Consider the following 24,252-nt stretch of genomic DNA (forward strand, 5'->3'; position numbering starts at 1 on the left):
TTTTATATTTATCAATAAGACAGCTCTTTTTAATTTTATAAAAAAAACTCATTAAAATGAAAATGTAATATGTGCTTTATTTTATAGTATTAGAGATATTCGTTAGGTTTAAGCGAAGGCATTACAAAGTGTTTGACACAACATAATAATTAAACAAAAAATATTAATGTGATTGTTCATTAATTTAAGGTTGATGAATATCAAAGTAGTTTAATTTATCCTTTCAAAGATGAAAGACCGGCTCTCATTATTTCATCCACCAACAAAAGATTACTTGCAATAACAGTACTGAAACAAATAATTTTAATTAGTTATCAAGAATAAAATACATAAATACATACTCATATAAATAATGCTTACCAAGAATTGATAATTTGTTTTTTCACTACATAATTATCATAAATACCAGCATCGCTAGGTTTAATAGCTTCGCCAGAGTTGATATCTAAACCAACAGGTTCTTCAAGAGCAGCGGTTTCCTCAAGAAGTTTTACAATTGAATATTGAGCGTCAAAGCCACTATTAATTGCTATATTAAAAGAAATTAAAATGATTAATAATTCTAAATACTATTTACATTATTTATAAATTCTGACAAGTAATTTTTAGACTCTTACCAAGTGTTTTTGGAATGACAAGAAGAGCATCGCTATAAGCTTGAACTCCAAGACGTAATTTCCCTTTTACTTCTTCTTTGTATTTAGCGAGAGCACGGCTGGCAGTAACTTCAAATGCTCCAGCTCCAGGAATAACAGCTTTATCATCAATAGCATTCTTAATTGCTCGAAGACCATCACGAACAGCATCTTTTAGTTGTACTAAAGTATATTTATTAGGCCCTTTCAATAAGATTGTTACTGAAGTTGGTTTTTTACATGATTCAACGAATGTATATTTATTCTCTCCAAGAACATGTTCATAAACAAGTCCTGCCCATCCAAGATATTCTTCTTGGAGATCATCGACGGAATTCATAGCTACTCCACCACAAGCAAGAGTGAGACGCTCCATATTCCTACGTTTTGCACGTCGCAAAGCCATTATTCCTTCTTTAGCAAGTGCTTCTAATGATGGAGGGTCAATTCCTTTTTGATTAATTACAACGAAGGACTTGTTAGTACCATCACAAAGCTTCTTCTTCAAATCAATAATTTTTTTTACACGATTTTCAATAAATTCTCGTTCAGCAGCGACTAATTTCTCGCGTTCTTCAGCGCTCTTGTAAAAGAATCCGCTATTTACTTCAGTTTTTTCATATTCCAAGCTGACATTGCATGTAAGAATGTATGCATTTTCGAGTCGTTTGGGCATGTCAGGATGTCTAGAACCGTGATCCATGACAATACCACGAATTAAAGTGGTATCAGCAGCAGTTCTATGTTGCATTTCCATGATTTCGATCATGTGGAGATCAATGGATGGATCTCCTTGTCTGATAGCAAGAACAGCATTAACACATACATCGGTAAGTTTGTCTGCTAAACTAGCATGAATCTTTGTCCGTAAAGATGTACGAGCAACTTCTGTTAATCCTTCTTTAGTTGGTTCAACTGGAATTTTCAAAGAATCTAACACTTCCAAAGTTTTGGCTCTTGCGAGATCAAAACCTTCTGTTAATAATCGTGGATGTAATCCTTCAGAAATATATAAATCTGCTTGTTTGAGCAGCTCTCCAATAACAAGAACAGTACTAGTTGTACCATCTCCAGTCATATCATCTTGAGCAGTAGATGCTCTCGCAATTAAGGATGCAGTTGGATGTTGAATTGCCATTTCATGCAATAAAACATTTCCATCCTTAGTAATTTTAATGTCTCCAGCACCAGAGACTAGCCTAAAATAATTATTAATAATTTAGTAACTATTAAAATTAAAATTTATGAGTTTATATGATTAATATAAAAAAGGAGGCGTGCCGGTAATGAGAAATGACATGACCATATAAGGTTAATAAATAACGTCGTTTAAGCAGACTAAAATAATATTTAATCTATTGATATTTTATAAACTAGGAGTGTATTTATAATTATATATTTTAGCTTAATTATCGTTTTTAAGATAGATTCAACAGAATCATTATTAATTAAATAATTTATGCACGTGAGATCTTACATTTTCATAGTCCCCTTCGGACCGAGGTTAGTTTTCATTACATCTTGAATTCCTTTAGCTCCAGAAATATTAACGGCTAAAGCTTGAGCAGCCCTCGCGACTTCAGCTTTTGGATTTAATAAACTGATTGATGCCATTATTTAATTCACTTTTGTTAAACTTTATAAACGTTAAAACGTGATTAAAACAGTTGAGAAGCAACTACAAATTTTTGTTGTCTTTCTCTGTAGGGAGAGATAGAAATGGAGTAGAAGACAGGAGACTTCTTCTGAATACTATACATCGACGTATAGTCCATTGATGATAACAATAAAAATATAAAAATAACTTGAATGATGAAAATTCAGCCAATTTTTTTAAATAAATTAAATAAAGAATTTATAAGATAATTATTTTCAATTTAACAATTGTTAAAATTTAAACAATTGTTTTTATTGCCAAAAAAATTAATTCTCATAGCTGTCACTAGGCGAACGATTGCGTATTGTAGGATCCATTTCGACCATAAATTGGGTCCTTAATATTTTCTAATTACATTTGATTATAAATAATAATCCTTAATATTTTATCTGATCAGTTTTTCATTCTACATATTATTTTTCGAGTGAAGTGTAAATTATTCATTTGAATAATCATCTATTAAATTATCGAATCCGGTAAGTTTGATAACTCAATTCTAACCTCTTTGACAGCACGTTGGTTTTACTATTTCATATTATTCCAGTAATATATAATTGTATTCACTTGCCATAATATAAATAAAAGAATTTTTAGAGTTTAATAGAACGAACAAATCATGTCAAGAAACAACATGAGAAGAATTACGGAGTTAGAATCACGTATTGATTACGTGCAATGTGATGGACTTGCAGCAATGAAAATCATCAAACATTGCCATGAAGAATCTATGAGCAACATGGAAGTTGCCCAAGGAGCTCTCCTTGGTTTGGTAGTTCAGAATCGTTTAGAAATAACAAACTGTTTTCCTTTCCCAAAAAACGATGAAATCATGGAGGAAGAAGAATATCAACTAGCAGTGATGCGTCGACTTCGCAGGTTTTTTGATTTTTTATTGAATTAACAATTTATTTTTTTTTCAAAATCAACTTCTTTAAATTAAATTAAATATTTTTACAGAGTGAACGTTGATCATTTCCATGTTGGATGGTATCAAAGTGCTGATGTTGGAAACTTTTTGAGTGTTTCACTCTTAGAATCGCAGTATCACTATCAGACATCAATTGAAGAATCAGTAGTTGTAATTTATGATACTGCCAAGTCCGCCAGGGGATTTTTGACTCTTAAAGCTTTCCGTCTAACTCCTGAAGCTATTCAAATGTACAAAGAAGGAGAATTTACCCCAGAAGCTTTACGCTCTTTAAAGATTGGCTATGAACGTTTATTCGTAGAAATGCCAATTGTTATAAAAAACAGTATTTTAACAAATATTATGATGTCAGAACTGGAGGAATTAATCCCTGAAGAAGAAGGTACAAAATATCTAGATCTTGGAACAGCATCAGTTCTTGAAAACCAACTCAGGTGTTTGATGGACCGTGTTGATGAACTTAACCAAGAAGCCATTAAATTTAATAGGTATCAACATCTTGTTATACGTCAACAACAAGACAAAAATCGTCTACTGACTAAGAGAGCTCAAGAAAATGCTGCACGTGCAGCTAAGGATGAACCTCCTCTACCTGATGATGACATTAATAAACTTATGCGTCCTCTCCCTGTACCTCCAAGACTCAACCCTATGATTGTTGCTGGTCAAATCAACACTTACAGTCAACATATTTCTCAATTCTGTGCACAGAGCTTAGCAAAATTATATATTACTCAAAGCTTGCAGAGTGCAAAAGAATCGAAGTCTTCAAATTAGCAAGGAAAACAAATTGCCAGTTTTATCGAATTTGAACTGCCTCCATAGGAATTCTGTTTATCTACAAAATGAGAATACAGTAAATAAAGTATAAACTACTTAACAGCCTGATGAATTCATTTTTTTCTATTAAAATACTTTTGTTTTATCTTTTTCATGTAATAGAAACATATAGCTCATTGTGTAAACGAATTTATATAAAAAAAAATAAAACTTACAATCAACAATTATTTATAAAAATATGAATTTTTACTTTAAACTTACAAAACTTTAATTAATATTAATCTTGTAAATAGTTTTTGTATTATTTTAAAGCATTTGAATGATAATTAATTTTGATTTGATCATATCAGAGAAACAGATGTGTTCATGTCTCTCTTTTCTGATCATGTTTAAATTTTATACATTTAAAAATTTTAATCAGAAAATTAAAGTAGTGTCATCTATGTAATTCTTATCAAAATACTTTTTTAACCCAAATAAATTTTTTTACAAATAGCTTTGTTTATAAATGCTTTTAAAAATTTATTGCAATAATACATAAGTTTTCCCAATTGACCAGGAAATGTTTGAAAATTCCATAGCGATGTAATTTTGAAGCATTATAATTTTTAATTTATTGAATGAAGCTCAAAACAAAACAAAAACCATGGATTAAATAATTGTTTATAAATATTAGATCTAATTAAATTATTTACGTAAATTCTGTGTAAAATACGGTTTAAATACATGTTTTATGGATGATTAATGGTAAATTATTCAAGAAAAAAATACAAAGTTTGCATACAAGTTTTAATAAATGTGAACAAAATTAATTTATAGCTGAATTACTTTAAACAAAATTATAGCATTGGCTCTATTGAAAATACATAGAATTTGGAGTATGTACATCGATAGTATAGAAATAAAACAGGTTCGATATCTCGTTCACTGGAAACCCTCTCTCTCTTCTAAGAAAGCGAGAGCCATAATGGCTGAAACGTCAGTCTGTTGAAGCTGCTGATCGTGGGTGTACGTATTACCTGTGATGTACAGCACAAGGGTAGTGGGAGTACACAAATCTCTGTGGTGAATCTAGATGCGTGATGGATGAAGTCACTGCAAACGGTATGTGTGTTATTTTTGTTGTTATTAATCACATTTTGTTCAATAGACAATATTTGTGCAGAGATGTGGTTGTTTTTCTTAACATGCAAAATTGTGATTTATCAAGCACTTTAAACCATTCTCAGCAACTTGACATCGTCTGGATGGTCTCGTGCATGATCGCGTGGGCGTCGTGTCCTTCCAAGATTGTTTCGTCTTGGAATATTATCACATTTCTTCATTTTAACGCTTTGATCTATGAGAAATAGAATCAAAGTTATAATTCTACTCGAATAATGATGAAAAAATGTGCCAACTTTTTTTTTCTTAGCAATCTTGGTTTGTTTTAGTTTTGTGTCAACCATCAGCTTTCATTGTTAAGTGATTCACTCGTTTATTTTTCCAGAAATGTTTTAGAAATGCATCTGGGAAGCGAACACGATAATATTTATGAAATCGGTAAAAAGTTTAATATTACAAGGAAAAGTCATTGGTATTGTTTTTAGAAAAATGACGTCTTGATTCAATTAACAATTTCATTACTACAAACTTAGATAAAAAAACAAACAAATATGTAATTAGTTTAATTTTTCCAAACTAATTAAATAAACTATCAATTCTTGCTATTGACCTAAATCTGATAAAATTGAACCTAACAAATAATTTATAAGTAATAATTTAGTATAATAATTACCAAAATTATTGTACTTTGAATCTATAACATATTCGGTAATGATTTTTAAATTTGTTATACTAATTGAATCCATTTTTTGTTAAAAGATCCCGGTGGTGGAGAAGGAGGACCATTAATTTGTGCTGGATGTTTGAATGCCATTGAAGAAGATGAGTTTATTCAAGCTCTCAACCAAGAATGGCATATCGATTGTTTTCAGTAAGAATTTTTTTTTATCTTCAATCTTGTTAAATTTATTTTTATATTGAATTATAAAACTATCAATCTATTGTATGTATGATAATGAATTTTTAATATTTTTTTAGATGTTCAGCTTGTGACGCTTCTCTGTCATCCTGGTACTTCGAAAAAGATGGATTATTATTTTGTAAAGATGATTATTGGGCAGCATATGGAGAAGCTTGCCAAAGTTGTGGTCAAGTTATTACAGGACCAGTTATGTTGGCTGGAGAACACAAATTTCATCCAGAATGTTTTGTTTGTACTTCTTGTGGAGCTTTTATTGGTGATGGCGAGAGTTATGCACTCGTTGAAAGATCTAAACTCTACTGTGGTGTCTGCTACAAACGTCAAATGCAACCTCTTAATAGAACAACAAATTATCCGTTTGTTAGAAAACCTCATAGCATAAGACTTGTAGAAATTCCACCAAGCACTAAAGATCCAGAAAAACAAAGAGGAATAAAGCTTACATTGGATACCACACCAAGTCCTCACAATTGTGGATGTGGTCTTTTACGAATCTCAGAGTAAGTTCATTATTAAGTTATAACATAACGTTCTTTTAACTAAACAGAATTATATCTAGTCGTTTAAAAATATTACCATTACTTTCGAAAAATAAATGTGGCCAAAATAGTGTGAAAATAAACACAAAACTCTTAAATGTTTTTAAGATAAGAACTCATGATAATAAAAATCTAGTTCACAATCGATAGATAAGAAAAAATAAGTTAGAAGCCATTATAATGTCGTATATTTTTTAAAAAGTATTGTCAGGGAATATTTAAGAGTTTATGTGAATATTCATAAAGATCTTTCATTGATTATTTAATTGACAACTACAGGTTAATACAAAACATTCGGGGAAAGATCAATAAGCTGATGGCCTCTATGGTGGAGGTTCTATTTAGTCTATGCTGCAGATTCTTTAATAATAGGTATTAATGTCGAATAAATAAGTGTGCACGAAATAACCGTAATCATTCACGTAGCATTTATGTTATCCTAGAAAAATAGTTATGTTTTAGGTGTATTCACCTCACGCGCGAGTAGTCAGTTTTATTTTCTTGTTTAACTTTCAAACATGTTGATTTTTATTTTACCTTTTATACCAATCAATAGCTTGCTAAGAAATGAAAGAAATATTACCTTGGGAATTAGATAGTAGAAATATATATTTTTAGTTGAGATTTTATTTCTTTAATGGGATGAACTTATTTTTTTTCTAATTTTTTTAGGCTTAATATGTCTGGAGAATTGATGTCTTTACATATTGGAGATCGAATATTGGAAATAAATGGAACTCCAGTTAAAGATCAGCCTGTGGAAAATATTGAAAATTTAATTAAATATTCTGATTCAGTTTTACAGGTCAGTATAAATGGGCAATAAATTTAATATTCTAAAAAGAATATCTTGAGATTACGAAAACATGTTAGCTTTTATCAACTTTGTTGATGTCGGCGAAACTTATTACACATTTAGCCCTCGAAATGACATTGATATGAGTCATACTACTGAGGGGATAAAAGTAATAAAAAGTGTCAAATTAAATATATACGATGTTAATAAAATCATTTAATAGATCTATAACAAAATTATTAATATACTCAATTACGAAGATATATGCCTCATTTTTAATTAATGGGTTTTCAGTTAACAATAGAGCATGATCCAGATGCATTATCTCGACGAACAAATTTTTCCTCAACGCCAGTTATTCTTTCGACTGCTATCAGCCCTAAAACAAGCCCTGAAAGTAGAGAACGATTATTCAAACGTCGAGACGAAAGCTATATTAGTGGAAATCGAAGTCGTCAATTGAAGAGATCAAAAGATCCGACAAATAAAGAACGGAGTAGTTCGATGTCGAGATTGTTAGATTGGTAATGATTTGTTAATAATTTTATATTTTTCATTGTATATGAATCAATGTTAAGTTATGTCAATTACTCATGATATGGTGTTTAACGATTTATTTTAGCACGCCACCACCGAGCTCTACTTGTGACTTAAGTCGAACGAGATCATTCCGTGTTGAACTAGACCATTCTGCAAAAAGCCAAAGGATTTTTCGTGCGAGTGATTTAGTGAAGGGTGAGTTGTTGGGAAAAGGGTTTTTCGGACAGGTATATAAAGTTACACATCGAGAGACGAATGAGGTGATGGTGCTTAAAGAATTATATCGAGTTGATGAAGAAGCTCAGAAGAACTTTTTAAAGGAAGTCGCAGTACTTCGTTCTCTTCACCATAATAATGTCTTGAGGTTTATTGGTGTACTTTACAAAGATAAAAAATTACATTTGGTAACAGAATATATCGCAGGTGGAACATTAAGAGGACTTCTTCATGATTCGAATGTACCTCTACCATGGGAACAGAGGACTTCTTTTGCTAAAGACATAGCTGCTGGTATGGCCTATCTTCATTCAATGAATATAATACATCGAGACCTGAATTCACATAATTGTCTTGTTCGTGAAGACAAAACAGTGGTTGTTGCTGATTTTGGTTTAGCAAGGATAATTCAGAATGGGAATTCACCGGATAAACGAAAATATAGTGGGGTTACTGATGGTGAAACGCGATGTTCTCGAAAAGAAAGGAAGAAAAGATATACAGTGGTAGGAAATCCTTACTGGATGGCTCCAGAAATGATGAAAGGAAATAAGTATGATGAAAAAGTCGATATTTTTAGTTTTGGAATTGTTGTCTGCGAAATAATTGGGCGTGTTCAAGCAGATCCAGACTATCTTCCGCGTTCTTCAGATTTTGGATTAAATCAGAAAGCTTTCAGAGAAAAATTTTGCGCAAATTGCCCAGAAACATTTTACATGATTGCTTTTTTATGCTGTGATCTTAATCCAGATAAACGACCGCCATTTGAAGTAATGGAAGTATGGCTAGAAGGTCTAGCAATGCACCTATCGGTTGGTGCTCCTCTTTCACCAGATCTGGATTTCGATATTAGGCATTATACGGGTCCCAGTCCGAGCAGCAGTGAATCAACGACGCCAGAAACATTAGGGCCACAGCTAAAACCCATTAGAGAAGGTGCTATACATTCAGAAAAAAAACGTAATTGTTGTGAAGATAGTACATTAGAACGAGAGATAGACGATACTTCGGACAATTTTCAAAGTTCAGATTCTGTAAGACAGAATAGATACTCGAGGCAAAATTCTGATGGATTACCGAGCACAGGAAAGTATTCAAGACAAAATTCTAGGTCAAAGGACAATGCAGAATCTGAAAAACCAAGTATTATCATTTCCCCAGACTCCAGTGGATTTAGTGGTCGTTTTTTACGAACTCAAACACACTCAAAAGATTCTGGTGAAGCTCCTGTGACAGTGACTAAAACAGATGAGAATGGAAATGGAAATAAAAGAGATTCCAAGTTTTGTAAAAGTGGGACACGTGGTGGAATTGGTAAATCTCCAGTTCAAATTAAGGTACCTTTCATTGAAAAAATAAGGTATGTTGGTAATTCAAACCCTGGAGAAAACTTTGAATCTCCTCCCTCCGAACTCTACAATGTCGATAATAAAAATTCATACAAAGTAAATTCAGTATCAAGTACAAAACATGTTGGAAAAAATCCGGAGACTCCTGATAATTCTACCTTAGTAGATAAGTCTTGGAAATCCCCAGAAGCAGGTGGATTTGTTGGAACGTATTTTAAACAGATTAGCAAGCTAAAAAATTCAATAGAGAAAAGCAATAAGTCTCTTGGATGGCAGAATAACGTTATTTCAACAAGCGACAGTAAAAAGGGATTAAAAGAAACTCCAAAGAGCACAGGATCTTATCTAAGAAGAATGAAAATCTCTCCGACAAAAGAGCAAACTAAGAACGCATTTTGCAGACAAGCTGACCCTTCTAGTGACAAAGTATCTCATGAGCAAGACCTCCATGTGAAAGAATGTGACAAGCAAAGACTAGGCATGAGGGATTCATTTCGTGATACGATTAAAGATGCAGTAGAAAACCAATTGATGAGGCAAGATAGTGTGGCTTCAAGTATTGGTAGTATTTTATCTAGACATGTAAGTCTTGCAGTATCTGACGTATTTCCAAAACAAAATTTGGCTGAATCACTAACTTCTTACGAAAAACCTACAGCAGATTTACTTGATAGACAGGATAGCTTTGGATCTGACCTAAGTACTTTGAAACAAACTCATTTATATAGAACCGATAGTTCTTGTTCCACTGATAGCCATCTTAAAAATGATATATACTCGAGTAGTAAAAATGTTGATTATACATGTGAATCTCAACAAGACAACTCATACATGAGACCATCTTTGCGGAGAGAAAATTTAGACTTTGAGTATTCGAATGATTTTAAATTATCATCAAATCCACTTGTAAATTATTCGGAATGCTATAAAGGTGTTGATTTGTGTAGGCAAGATAGTTTTTGTACAGATAGTGCTGTAGGAACAATGAAAAGTGATTTTTTTGATGACATTGATGTCTCAGAGTTAAGAAAGAATGCCGAAGCACAAGACATTTGCTGTAATCCTAATAAGTGTTGCCCACCGAATCGTTCTAATTCGCCGATTGAAAGCACAGCTTTATAGAAATTGTGTAAATTTCGATAGATGATCAATGAGAGGTATTCTTGTATAAGAAGCAATTTTATCTAAAAAAAAAATTATTTTTAAACCGACAAAAATGAATCATATTCTATGTAAATGAAAAGAAGACTTAGAGAAGTTAAAAACTTTTTTTTAACGTGAAGTTAACCAAATCAAAATATTTTAAAGCAATAGAAACATGTTTATTTAAAACTTATTCGATAACAATAACAAAATTTCAATTAAATAATAAATCAAAGAATTAGTTAGTCCTATATTAGATTACTTTCTTATACAATAAGACAAAATAGATTCAATAGAACTAAAAAATATTTTTGATTGAGCTCAGAAATAAAAAAATATTTGGTCTACGAAGTAGACATTTGAAAAATTTTGTAATGCTAAGAATTTATATATAATAGTCATTGAACTTGACTAAATAATAAATTTTTATAAGAGTAAATATTGCATATCTTAAAATTTTGTATACTTGCTTTAAGAGATCTAATCTCGAAAATAAGATTTAATAGAAGACTTAAAAAGTTATTGAACTTTATTTATTAATAAATAATTAAGCCTTAAGGCTTGAAAATTCTTAAATAAAACTTTAAAAGTATTTAAATACTTACGACGAGCAATTCGCATTCCACAGTTATATTTATACACAAATTTGACTTTTGAAAGACTAAAAACGCTTGCCAGGGCACTAATGATTTATAATTATTAGTATTTAATACAAAAAATTTCATTCCTTGCCAATATATAGTCAGCTGTGCATTCCAAAAATTTATGAAGCTTGTTTTGAAAACAGGCAATGAAAATTATCAAAAATATTTTAAAAAAACTTATAAACGACAGCATTCCATCCAAAATAAATAATTACTTGACTTATACGTCAAAATAAAAAGAAAGTCAGAATATTTATATATTTCCAGTAAATTTCAAATTAAAGTACATAGGAAATTTCTATATATAAAGTGTCATAAATACTTTAAATTGGCATAGTATTGTCAGATTAAATGAGTTTGAATAAATTTTTATGGTAATGCAGTACAGAATTTTTTTATATCAATTTTTTTGATACGGCAATGAATGCCAGGAAAATGACTGAAATAATTACAAATGATTTTATTAAATGGTTTAATGATATTAAACTATGTCGATAGTTATATTGAAGTATACAAATTGTATTATACATGGTATTAATGTAGAGAAAAATACTGTAAAAAATTAACAGTGATTATTAATAACTATTCCATTAATAACTATCAAGCAATTATTATGAAAGAAGTTATATTCATATATAAATATTATGTACCTTTCTTTCAATTATATAAAGATTGTTATTTTTATTAATACTATTATTATTACAGTATAATACAATGATTATATTATATTGTATAACAGTTTAAAAAAGATAAAATTTGTAACAACTTTTAAATTAAAACTTGTATAGATAAAGTTAGTTTGTATATAGTGTATAAATAATTTAAGACTTGTCATTTTCAAAACACTAATTCAACATAATTATACTAACGTCCTTAACGATGAAGAATTATTGATTGTTTAATCTCAAATTTCTTTCAATAATTTTTTCATTTATAATGATACTGGTAAATTTACGAAGTATAAAATTTAACTTAATTTTATAAAAATTAATGCATAAATATGGATTCAAAACTATATAAAGTTTTTAGAAAGAACTGTCGATAGAAAATTTAATGATTAAATGCGTGAACAAACAAAAAAAAGGTAAATTCAGACTCAGTCAATATTTCTGCATTGATTTAATAGTCATTACGTCAATTTTGTCATTTTCTATCAAAAGTTACAGGTACTTTAGGCGATTGACTTTTATGAAAAAGTAAATGTATAAACCGTTTTTCTAAATTTTTATTTATTTTTCTACACTTATATTTATTATGAAAGAAATGTTGATCCCTAATATATATTATGTCCGTGAAAATGACTAGTAGTACATTGAAGGTGTTGTTAATGGATCCTTAATCATTGTTACAGAGTTGAATGGATTTAAATAGTTTAATTATTAATACAAAATAGAGAGTATAATCATAATTTCGTAGGAAACTCAATGAAAATGTCATTTCTGATAGAATGAATTTATACACCTTCAGTATACTTTTCCAGAATCGCATAAACGTTAATTGTCTGTGATAGAAAGTGTTTTGAAATTGCCTACATTATTGAGTGTATTGATTGATCTTATTAATTAAAAATATCTTAAGAAAAATAACACACTCTGAAACATTACATGAGTTACAAAGCAATTAAAATACTGTTAAATATTAATATTGAATTTAAGATTCATTTTGTGCAAAAATAAAAAAAAAACATTCTTTGAATATTTTAACTCTGATGTAATGAATGAATAAATACTTGGAGTTACTTCATCAAGTTCAGTATTATTGATAAATTAAAATTTCGAAATTGAAATCATTACTATGATTAATAAAAGATTGTCAATATTGAGAATACTTTAACTTTCTATTTTCAATGCACAAGAATGAGATTTATACTCCACTTTTATTACACATATTGACTGAATATGATTCTATACAGAGAAGAGTGAAAAATTATAAATTGATCTGGCCTAAATTTTACTGAAAAAAGTATATGTATAGTAATACTAGAAAATATACTAGTAATAATAATTTTGTTCATATTTAAGACTAATGATTATTGTTCAAATCTGATGAGATATAATAAAAAAATAATTAATCCTTGCTATTGATCTCAGACAGAAAATTAGTTTGCGTAAAAATATTTAAATGATAATGAAATGTATAATTTTTCTATCGGACAATAAACAAGGATGTAAAGATTTTTATTTTTTCCATTAATTGTTGAAGCGAAACAGACTAGCTGCTGGAAAGATAGTGTTTTATATACATTTTAGTACTGATTATCTGTAAAATAAATATTCTACGAACTTATAAATAGTAATTACTATTAATAAAAAAATAGATAACAAATATATTTCTGTGAGTTTCCATCTATTGAGAGATTGTTATTTCATTCAGATATTCTCAAAATGTAGATTAAATAAAATTACTTGCTAAAAATATCAAGTTGAATATTTTTTCTTTCACACTTTCATGAAAATGTGAGAAATAGAAATTTATTAATAGATATAACTTATTTTTAAAAAAAAAAAAAAAAAAAAAAAAACTTTATTATGCATTGTGGCAAAAAATTATTATATCGACTTTCTAAAAGGTTAGCATTTCAATAATGCCTCATAGATGTCGGAACTAATTTGTTAAAATTTCTTTACCATGTGTACAAAATTTAATGCGATAATGAATATTTTTACTGTTAGATGGCCTCTTGAGGTGTTTTTTTGGAGACGATGCTTCAACTTGTGAGGGTGTTTTTTTTCTCACATTTTTTACGAGCTCGTTAATTAGTTTATTTTACATCTTCTTAACTATTTGCTCTTTTCTCAGTACTTTAATTTCGTTTTTTATTTATAAAGAAATTAAATTTTTCATCATGAAATTAAATTCGCATTTAAAGAGAGTGTTGAAGAAGAAAGTATTACGAATGATACAAAGTGAATAAATTTTAAAGAGAAAAAATAAAAGTACGAAGAGTATCGTCTCAAATGTAGAAATTTATGGGGGGCCATGTCGACGGAAGCCTTAAATTCAACGCAGAAGAGGTTGGAGGATTTTGTGGTGCAGTGATAATACACTTTATGTGTAGAGAAGCGAAGCTCGTCGTAGAAAGTAAGCTGCAATGGATAAGGAGCCAAGGGGTGATGGCAGTGGTTGGCTGAGGATGAAACAGCAACGTCGACGATGCACAGTAAAGGAGTAAGAGAGAAATAGATAATCTCTTGGGGGTGTGCTCGGCATAACACACAACGTACATCCAGCCACATCTGAATAAAATGATAATAAACCGCACTGCGAAGCTCCTGGTGTTCACCGACTTGACGTTTCGCATTCAAAACGAAGTGTGCAAAATGTTTCTACGAAAAAGAAAGGGGCAAACCACAGAATATATATCACGAGAGGAAAAATTCATTCGTCAAGTATTGTCTTAGTTTTTTTTTTATTTACTTAGCTATTTTTATTATCTCTTTTTCTAACTCTACTTTTATTTTAATTGACATCATTAAAGTTTCATTTCATAAATAATAATGCACTGAGTTTCAATTATTCACTGTATGCCTTACTAAAGAAATATTATTTTAATGGCATAACATGAATTAATTGTTTTAAAAAATTGAACTAACTTTGTTTTTTTTTTATATAAATATTTTATATATTTTTTATAGTTTCAGGTTTATTTGAAAAACACACCAAAAAAATAGACATGCATATATAAAATGCATAATATGTACATAAGGTAGAAGAGATATATTTAGAGAGAAAGAGCAGTAAGACACAGAAAACAAGAGGCAACAACCAAGCAGTAAAGGTACATATATACCCGCACGTCCTCTCGCGCGTTCTCCTATCGCGATAATACCATTATGCGAATTCGTGATTTGCATATTTCAGAAAGCGCTGCACAGGAAAGCATAAACAACGTCGACGGCCGTATAACTGGGCTTCCTCGGCAGATGAGTTACACACGCGGGAGATTTACGTAAACGTTCGCCGTTGTCGTGTCCTCTTGTACATACATATTCTTTTATGTGCGAAGATTGAAGAATTCTTTCATAGGTATACATAAAGTTATGTTGTGTACTCTGAAGCTTAAGCCAGCATATGAAAAAATTTTCTTTTAACTAAAATAACCGTCAGATGAAAATTTTTTTAATATTTGTATAAAAACATGCACATATACGAATACATTATGCTAGCATGATAATGAAGCTTGATATAACATTTTTCATTCAATGAGTCAGATACAAAAGTCTGATTTAAGTCTAAAATGATTTTCTATGTAGTATAATTTCAAAATAGTGATTGATATTCAATTCAAAATTTTATTGATCACTTTCATATTGAATTTTAATGGATATGTAATTACACACTCATTGAGAAAATTTCAAAGCATCCTATTTATTTCAAAGTTGCCATTCATTAGCTTTTTTTGATGAAATTGAATTTTCAATATGAATAAAATTAACAATAGATGGGAAATAATAATCCAATATACACCTTCACTCTCCAAACTTCAAAATACAAAGTTTCATGAGTTTATATATATTTTTACTAAATCAATAGAAACTGATTCTTATTTCTTGTTCTTGTACAGATGGCAACGATCAAGCTAAACTTAAGATAATGGTAGCTAATAATTGTGAATGTAGAATAACACCTGTCATAACTAAAAAAAATTTCAATAGCTTTATAGGGTAGCCCAGTGTCCATCGTTCACTGTTGATCGTTATAAACAGCAGTCGCTTTTTCTGAAGGCCTGTCGATGAGACTTTTAATTATAAGTCAGAAGACAAAGAACCCCAAATCGTGTCACTACATGACATCGGGTAAACGGTCACCGTAGACTCCAAAGTGATCTGGCTGCGAGTTTGATGGCCATTGCCTATGATATATATAACAAAAGAAAGCCAGGCGTATCAAGCAGAATGAAGGTCTTGTCATAATGCATCATTAACTTACCTACTTTTTTCCAATCCAAGTGGCCTTTTATTTTCTTCTTTTTCTATTCGTTTCAACGTCAGATTAAATCGCCTTTGGTGTTCTTTAGCTTAAATACTATTTGATGTGTCGCATCTTCTCAATTAGCTATGAGAGTTTTAGCAATTATTAAATAATTAATAGTACTAATTCTCTTTAAATGTCAATTAGAGCAATCTCTCTATCAATTATTCTAATTTGTTGACAGTTTTTTTTTCTCATTCTTGTATGAGTAGGAAATGACAGTAAATTAATTTTGGAAGCACTACAAGCTCTTTCTATTATCAGGATATTTTTATATTAATTAATATAGAACTATTTAACTGAAAAGTCTATTTATAGAGCAATAAATTATTAATAGGTTTGTAGAATTTTCGTAAAATGTTCATGAATCAAATTCTGTCGATATATTAGGATGTATTTTTCTTGTATTGATGTAAAAAAATTTTTATTTCTATTATTTATTATAGAAACTTTTTTAGTAAAAATTTTAAAAATTCATTATTTTCATTTAATTTCTCATCATTTTTTTTATCAAGCAACAAAAATCATTCTTTTTTAATAGTTCATGTTCTAACGTTCAAATACTTTAGAGAAGTATTCATTATGAAAGAATAAAAATAACTTTCCACATATTAGACATTTTTAAAGGGAAAAATTCGAAAAATCTATATCAATCCTCATTTTATTAAGGCTTAAATATCGTTCATCTGATAGGCAAAAAAGAACGTATATTCCACCATAGTTTTTAAGTCTCTCTGAAAGGTCTCGTGAAGACCTTTGTCTATGCTAGCTAGTAAGCATACAGATGAGAACGAAAAAGGTAGATGAGAGTGTAAAGCAAGTGAGGGATCTCAAAGTGCCGCTATCCGCACCATCAGTGTCCGATACTAGGCTCAGGTGACACGGTTCTTCTTCAAGACGAGATGAGCATTGTGAGGACCCCGAGGCCGCAGTCTTTGAGGTGAAACCCTTATTAAGGAGGGGATAAAGGTGGATCTCTCGACAGGCCGCACCGATGACAGCAAATATTTACAACGTCATGCTACCTAGACTGGGCGGGACGCTGAGTGTCGTTATACCGGCGCCGAATGATTTTTTCTTTTTTTCTCTAGAACGCATTTACTCTCTTTTGCATGCCTAATGCTGATTTGTTTTCTCTTTTCAGTGCACCAAATGTCTGTGAAAGATGAGCAAGGGGTTGACTATAACACTTGCAAGTGATGAAGCTTTTCTTCTTTTCGACAACACTGTCAAAAGGCTCATCATTTTTTTCTGAATTTCATCTTTTGTTTTTTAAAATCTATTGAATAAATAGAAAATTTAATTCCTTTAGAAGCTAATACGTAAGTTTTTAAAAGTAATAATGAATACAATTCACTATTTCAATACCAAATTTTATTTAAATAAATATGTTTTAGGAGGAATTAACAAGCCATTGTACGAAGTCAACAGAATTGAACAATTGAATAAGAATCAATGGTTGAATTACAGTAAGTTGATTTTCTTCCATGAGTACAATAATCCTTACAAAGAATTCGACATGGCTTTTCTTTGCATTTTAAAAGAGCCTTTAAGAAACAATACTTACCTCTCGAGTGTCAATTTCAAATGTCTTAGCATGATAATTGTGTCTAAGGCACAGGTAAATTGAAGGGTCGAGGGTCCTTTACCGATTTAAGCGTGTTAGCTGTTAAGGAACCGGAAACGAAGAAAAGTAAAATGGTTTATGGCAAAAAGGTTTATGGCATATCCATTGCATCCAATAATGAACTGCCGCAGGGATTTGTACCAGTCGCGTGGACAGATTAACGAGAGAAAGTAGTGAAGTAAAGATTAAAATTTAAAATTTGGATTAAAAAATTTTTTAAGAGATTTGAAAAATTTAACGAGAATTGTTATTGTCAGAAATGCATTTGGGCGGCGTTCCTTACAGCTAATTCTTTAGGGACATTGTTTGTAGTTTTTGCTTGCAATTATGAGCAACTCCAAAAGAAGATTATAAGAAAAACGTTTGTGTCTTTATCAGTTTACTGCTGGGATTAACAAGATTGAGTTAATAAGAGACATACTTACAAATTTTCCATCACTTCTTAATCTTCTTACCAATTATCTTAATGCTTTAATCCTTCCAAAGAAAATTAACACGAAATTGTTTTGATTTATACCACTTGTCAGGTTTGACGTTCTAAACAATGATTTAACTTTAAGACATTTGACATCAATGATCCTGAGAATAATCCAAGAGATTCCATCAACCGTTATTTAAAGAATGTTCTCACATATAGGATCAATGTACAATAACAAATCAAACAATGTAATAACGTGTGTACTATATGGAAGGATCATGTTTTCCCTGTGAATATAGTGTATGTTAGTCTCGCTTAGACCCCCTACCGAGTGTATCGGTTACGCTTAAACCGCGTTTAAAGAGTTTGGAAAGGCGTCTTTGACAGAAAAGAAGGGAGAGCGTAAAGGACTCACGGCATCTTCAGCGGGACCGACGGTGGCGCCAACGAGATCGGTATCTTGGCGCGAGGAGTCCACAGAGTGGGTCCTATGCCCCTCTCATCCTCAGGGCATCCGGGAGAGGGCAAACGAGTGAAAGAGTAAAGGAGAAGAGAAATAAAGAGAGGGTTCATCAGAGATAACATCTAATTCCGAATCAGCCGTTCGTGTAGACTTTCATGTTGCTGGACTGTTCTTTCAGATTGCAAAGTGTCGTCGTTGATACTAAATGCAAGTAAGCGGGTTGTTTTAGCCGCACATCACGACTTTAAAAATCCTAAATGTCGTTGATACGCGAATCAGAGAAACGTTTGGTCTTGTCGCTTGAATGGATATGCTAAGATCAGCCTTGAATTGATCCAATGATTCTATGGATGCGAAGATATAAGGAAAAGGAACTAGAGAAGAGACAACAGTTTTGCGCTCGATCGAATTTCGTTTGCTATTATTCTTCCAAGAATTTGGAGTATCAAGATTGTGAGCAAGATCAGGATTTTGTTTGATTGACTCTGCGTTTTTATTTTTTTGCTCTTGTTTTTATTGTAACTTCAACTTTTTATATATTTGTAATTCGTCGAAGGAACCGTGAAAGAGAGGCACGCCGACCACACAAAAGACCAACGCGAGACTGAAATCGAGCATTTGTATTCCGCGAGGATTTTTCAACGGCGGCTGGACAGTTTTCTCATTTCGTTTATGGCTGGCCATAACATAACTCTAACCCCACTACTTTTCGGGGTAGGAAGAATGAGAAGCAGAAGAATATAAAGAGTGAGACAGTCTGAATGAGCAATTGGTGACCGTACAAGTCGTTCTTCCCCTTATTTCGTTTGAAAGATATAAAATTTTCAAATTCAAATGTATAAAACTTTTTAACTAAATGACTTTTGAAATCCCTTGAGATCAATTGGACAAATATTATTCTAGATATCGTATTTTATTCTTCTTCGTGTCATTTAAATTTATTGACCAACTTAAATGGCCATATTGCGGTGACCTGGAGAGAGTCAAAATTGGTGATCTTTACACAGGTTTTTCCCACGGAAATTATAATATCCATTCTAAGACCACGAGATATTTGATTTTGGAAATTAAGAAGCAGTTTTGCGTACGGTCTTCTCAGACAGGTTCACGCTAAATGGCGGTCAGCCAAGGTATGTCGCGCGCCATGGGGCGCCGAGGTAAAAGCGCCGACACAACTCGCTGTTTCTCACTCTGATTAATGCATTACAATATCCACGTTGGTCATTCGCTCTCTGTTGATTCGTTTTCCCTTTTTGCCTTATCCGTCTCCGGTATGCGCCGCGTGATATTCCAAGTGGCGTCACCCGTTACGTTACTCTGGGGACTCTGCTGAGTGGCCGCCGTGCAGGCCACTTTCGATTATTATCGCGATTTTCGTGAGAGCCCAGGGATTCTCCACGAAATCGCTCTGAAATCGAAACCGTCTGTGATATTCTCTTTTGTTTTGTAGTCACGCGGAAAGATTGCGTCTCCAAGATATTATTATACACAGTTATTGTGATATTTATTATATATTTTTATCTTACTTTATACAATTATTTATCTCATGACTTTATCTGACAGCCATTGGAACCTTTAAATATTTATTTTCCCATTGTTTTTTCTCAACTCATTTTCAATACTGTATTATTTTCACCAATAATCCTTGCTTTGAAAACTGACAAATTTTTTTACCATCTACTTCAAAAAAACGGGTTTTCTAAAAATTTTCATGTTCAATCTAATTAGAATTCCATTTAGATATTATCCATGTATAATTGCTCATTTATAAGATACTCAATTAGTAATCGAGCAGCCACTTAGTCGAAATGATTACCTTTCTGAACAAAAAAAAACCGAGGCCCTCCAACATAGCTTCCGTAATCTCATTTTATGTTCACTCATGTAGGTCTTACATATTTTATTCCATTGATAAATATAATTATCAAGTACAACTCATTAATAATATTATTATCATAAATGTACTTCTGATGCATGATAATTTTCTTTCCTCCAGTCATTTTAAATAACTGTTTTGAATAGCTACTTTTCTCAGATGGAAATAAAAATTACAAATTGCTTCTAAAGGCTTATTTTATCATATTCAAATTTAAAATAATTTAAAGATTTTATTAATTTAAAAAAAATCAATCAAATCTTATTTCATTGAAAAATCCTTGGAGAAATAGATTAATATGGTTAAAATCCAAGCTAAACATCTCCTTCCTGCTTCTCTTGTTTCTTCAATGATTTACAAATTGTTTTCTACCGGTCGGTTGAAAGATAACTTTTCAAATAATAAGAGAATTGTTTATTTCTGATGAGTACCAGGCAAACAGTGTAATAACGAGAAGAAGGCACCTTCGCTACCCTAAAAAAAAACCTTCCATTAGTGAACTATATTTCCATTCCTCTCTTCCTCTTTATTCAACTACCATACTACTTTTTGGAACATATGGTTAGTTGAAATCTCTTCGTTCCATTATCATAAGACTGTGCTCCACCTGCCTCTTGGAATGAGCATACAATTCATAGTGCCACGTAAATACTCAAGAGTTATTTCAAAAAAATTTCGAGTTCTTCCTTCTTAATTTGTTTTAATATCAGGTGATTTTTGAAATATTTATTTCTCTTCTTTTTATTTCACTTTCTCTATTTCTTTATCCGCGTAAGACTCTGATGAGTTAGAAATTTATGAGCTATTCTGTAAAATACCACTTATACTTTTCGTTTTAAACAAAAAAATATAATTTTTTTACAGGTTCTTTTAATTTTTTGATGTCAGTGCTAATATATTGTAGCAGTTATTTTGAAAAATAAGATAGATTAAAATAAGATCCAATACTGATTAGATATAAAAATGATGAATAATATTAGTTTATTGAGCTATAAAATGAATATAATAGTAGTGCTGGAGAAAATGAATTAACCATAAATGACAAAAAAATAAATAAAACTCTGAATAATCCAATTATCAAACTTTTTCACGTTATATCTGTGAAATCATTTGTCACCGACCCTCCTCTAGTTGATGCTTTCTTCTTACACACTGGGATAATAAAAGGGTCATAGGTCAATCGTTCGGGTCGATTTAAGTGAGGATTTAACGTCAAGATTAGCGTGTGGTATGTCCCTATATTTTAGAGCAAAAATACTGAAATGTTTCCATAAAAATCAAGTGGACATTTTGTCCCTCTATACTCTTTTCACCCTTAGATATTCTTTTTCATAAATACATGGAGATTAATACGCTATCACAAATCTCTAACCATCGAAGTTTATTGCTAGTATCCACTGGTGATTTGTATCGAGGGAAAATAGGGAAAATACTGCATAAAGATTCACATATAGGGGACAAAGTATGTTTACAGCAAAGCCCGGTGGCATCCAGAAGTCGATTGCACTCAGACTGGAGGTTAACCGCCCCTACAATTTGATGGAAAAACCCCAAAGCGAATCGAATGTGACGGACTGCGGGCAATATTGCGCATTCCTATCTCTCCACAAATTTGGTAAGCGGCACGAATGTCTTCAGGGACCATTATTCTTTTCTTTTTTCCTTACTCTTTCGATTGTCACGCATTCTCATCTATTTATCGCAGTATTTGTCTCTCCCACGTCGTTTGTCAACTGGCAACATGAGAGAAAGACTTTTCTGATAACTTTCTCCGTTCTATTCTGAAACCATATGGTCTGAACAATCACATTTCATGATCTACAATAGAAATTCTGCAAATTCATTTTAGCTTGATTGTCGTTTCACGAATTAAATGAATTTTCTCATTAATTTCCAACCAAAGAAACCGTAGAAAATAACAGAAAAAAAGCAAAATGTTGGAAACTAGAAATGATTGAAGTTTTTATTGGATGTCCAAATCCATTTGAAAATTTGTGCACGACACTTGAACTTGTCCTGATCTACTGAGCTGTTTACGTAAGTAGAAAAAGACATTAGTAGTCAAGGATCAAAAACTAAGAAAGAAATAAAAAGTAACGAGGAAGCAATAAAACCAAGTGGAAAGAAAAAGCAAAGATCTCATCGAGGTAGGTGGCGCCATGCCATGACCAATAACGAATGTTAGTCCCACGAAGCCTGAAGAAGAGCCTCGAGGATCTTCTTGGGGTCCGTCATCACGCGAGCAAGCTCTGATTTACTGCTAGTTTACTCACCCACGAAGCGTCCGTCTAATTGTGGGGTTAGTGTGCCTGGCAAGAAAATTTCTTCTCGTTTTCGCTCCTCACTATTTTATTACAATTACTTCCTTCTTGTTTATATGTCTATATCCTCTTCAGCCATATTTTTATCACCTAAACAATAATTTCACTGTCAAAATTGTTAACCATCGTCATATTTTTAGTTACAATTGTTCATTAGCTCATGAGAATTAATTATCATTTAATGACATATTTCTATAGATGTTGATAAGAAACGTATTATCATACTTAAGCATTTCCATAACGTCTTGGCTTGATATAGCCTGGAGAGAACACGAAGATGATGTGGGCGTACAAATTTTCATCTCTGTCTATTCTTGTGTATCCTCTTCCGTTGTTTGAGTCGATGATTATGCTGTCGACACTCTCGGGACCGGTCCTGAGGACAAGGCCAAGTCAGAGAATATATGAGAGAAGACAGAAGGGTTAAGTTGACGCAATACACTCACATACGGCGTCCGCCATTGCATCAAGGTGCATCGTCTCTCTCTTCACCACATTCGTCGTCACGGCAGTTCACCACCTCCGCCGTTGCTTATCCTCGTTGGCGGCGTTAAAATCATTTGTGCGAGTACATATACGCGGTCATACAGGTATTGCAGCTCTGGATAAGGGGCGTGGCGCGGACTCCCTGGTGGTCCAACACTGGCGTAGCTTATATACTTTCTGCTCTATCATATTGATCAAGAAATATCTTCATTTACACCTTCCACTCCTTCATTCCTGTGCAAAAAATATAATTGGATAGAATTATCCGATGGAAATAAAATAAAAATTCATCAAGAAAAATAACTAGAAGCAGAAAATATCGAGAAATATGACTTGGATAAAGTACCTGGAGATTTTGTGATTATTTTGATGGGATTTGGCAAGTGATTACGCCACTGGTGAGATATAACTACTGCGTAACGAGCCCACTCGCGTACTCGCTTCTTCCTACGTCCATCGTTCTGGCATACTCGAGCGTCTGGTCACGAACGTCGGACCTCACATCGTCACGTGAGACGTTCGTTTTACCATGAGTTTGCAGCTTGATGCTTCTGCTTTGCTACAACGTTTGCACGCGTGTTCTTCCACTCGATCCCTGCCAATTTAGCTGATGCGTCTTCATACCTCTTCGTGCCATGTTCTTAGTCGGGAGGACCGCGACGAATTCATTATCCATGATCAATATGCACCTTTTTATATAACATCGATTAACTTGCATTATTTATATCAGTTATTTGTAAGTATAAAAGTTATTTTTTTTACTATGAAATTAATTACACTTCTTGAGTTGACTCAATATTGTTTGTATTAAATATTTAAGTAATTTTTATAGTGATG

The 24,252-nt window shown here is 31.9% G+C and overlaps 3 protein-coding genes across 6 annotated transcripts; 2 read left to right on the plus strand and 1 right to left on the minus strand.

Annotated features, from left to right (window-relative positions):
* Window positions 1-57: 57 nt before the first annotated feature.
* Window positions 58-2,414, minus strand: CCT6 (chaperonin containing TCP1 subunit 6). Its single transcript, XM_035079725.1, has 4 exons — window positions 2,113-2,414; window positions 618-1,834; window positions 361-529; window positions 58-288 (listed from the first exon to the last, which is right to left on the minus strand). The coding sequence occupies exons 1-4, from the start codon at window positions 2,247-2,249 to the stop codon at window positions 216-218; spliced, it is 1,596 nt and encodes a 531-aa protein (XP_034935616.1). The 5' UTR covers window positions 2,250-2,414; the 3' UTR covers window positions 58-215.
* A 154-nt stretch (window positions 2,415-2,568) lies between these two features.
* On the plus strand, window positions 2,569-4,224 carry eIF3h (eukaryotic translation initiation factor 3 subunit h). 3 transcript variants are annotated; one of them, XM_035079727.1, is made up of 3 exons: window positions 2,569-2,768; window positions 2,878-3,168; window positions 3,250-4,224. In XM_035079727.1, the coding sequence occupies exons 2-3, from the start codon at window positions 2,909-2,911 to the stop codon at window positions 3,995-3,997; spliced, it is 1,008 nt and encodes a 335-aa protein (XP_034935618.1). In that variant the 5' UTR covers window positions 2,569-2,768; window positions 2,878-2,908; the 3' UTR covers window positions 3,998-4,224. The 3 variants fall into 3 exon arrangements, with proteins under 3 accessions (XP_034935618.1, XP_034935620.1, XP_034935617.1); XM_035079729.1 differs by having other exon boundaries at window positions 2,897-3,168; XM_035079726.1 differs by having other exon boundaries at window positions 2,570-2,768; window positions 2,887-3,168.
* Window positions 4,225-4,863: 639 nt separating this feature from the next.
* Window positions 4,864-10,924, plus strand: LIMK1 (LIM domain kinase 1). Of its 2 annotated transcripts, XM_035079812.1 has the most exons (7): window positions 4,864-5,104; window positions 5,864-5,975; window positions 6,083-6,526; window positions 6,845-6,937; window positions 7,238-7,370; window positions 7,656-7,885; window positions 7,984-10,924. In XM_035079812.1, the coding sequence occupies exons 1-7, from the start codon at window positions 5,083-5,085 to the stop codon at window positions 10,586-10,588; spliced, it is 3,639 nt and encodes a 1,212-aa protein (XP_034935703.1). In that variant the 5' UTR covers window positions 4,864-5,082; the 3' UTR covers window positions 10,589-10,924. The 2 variants fall into 2 exon arrangements, with proteins under 2 accessions (XP_034935703.1, XP_034935704.1); XM_035079813.1 differs by lacking the exon at window positions 6,845-6,937.
* The last annotated feature ends 13,328 nt before the right edge of the window (window positions 10,925-24,252 follow it).

The sequence above is a fragment of the Chelonus insularis genome, unplaced genomic scaffold (genome assembly GCF_013357705.1).
Source record: "Chelonus insularis isolate UGA/USDA-ARS -01 unplaced genomic scaffold, ASM1335770v1 contig_25_pilon, whole genome shotgun sequence".
NCBI lineage: Eukaryota > Metazoa > Arthropoda > Insecta > Hymenoptera > Braconidae > Chelonus > Chelonus insularis.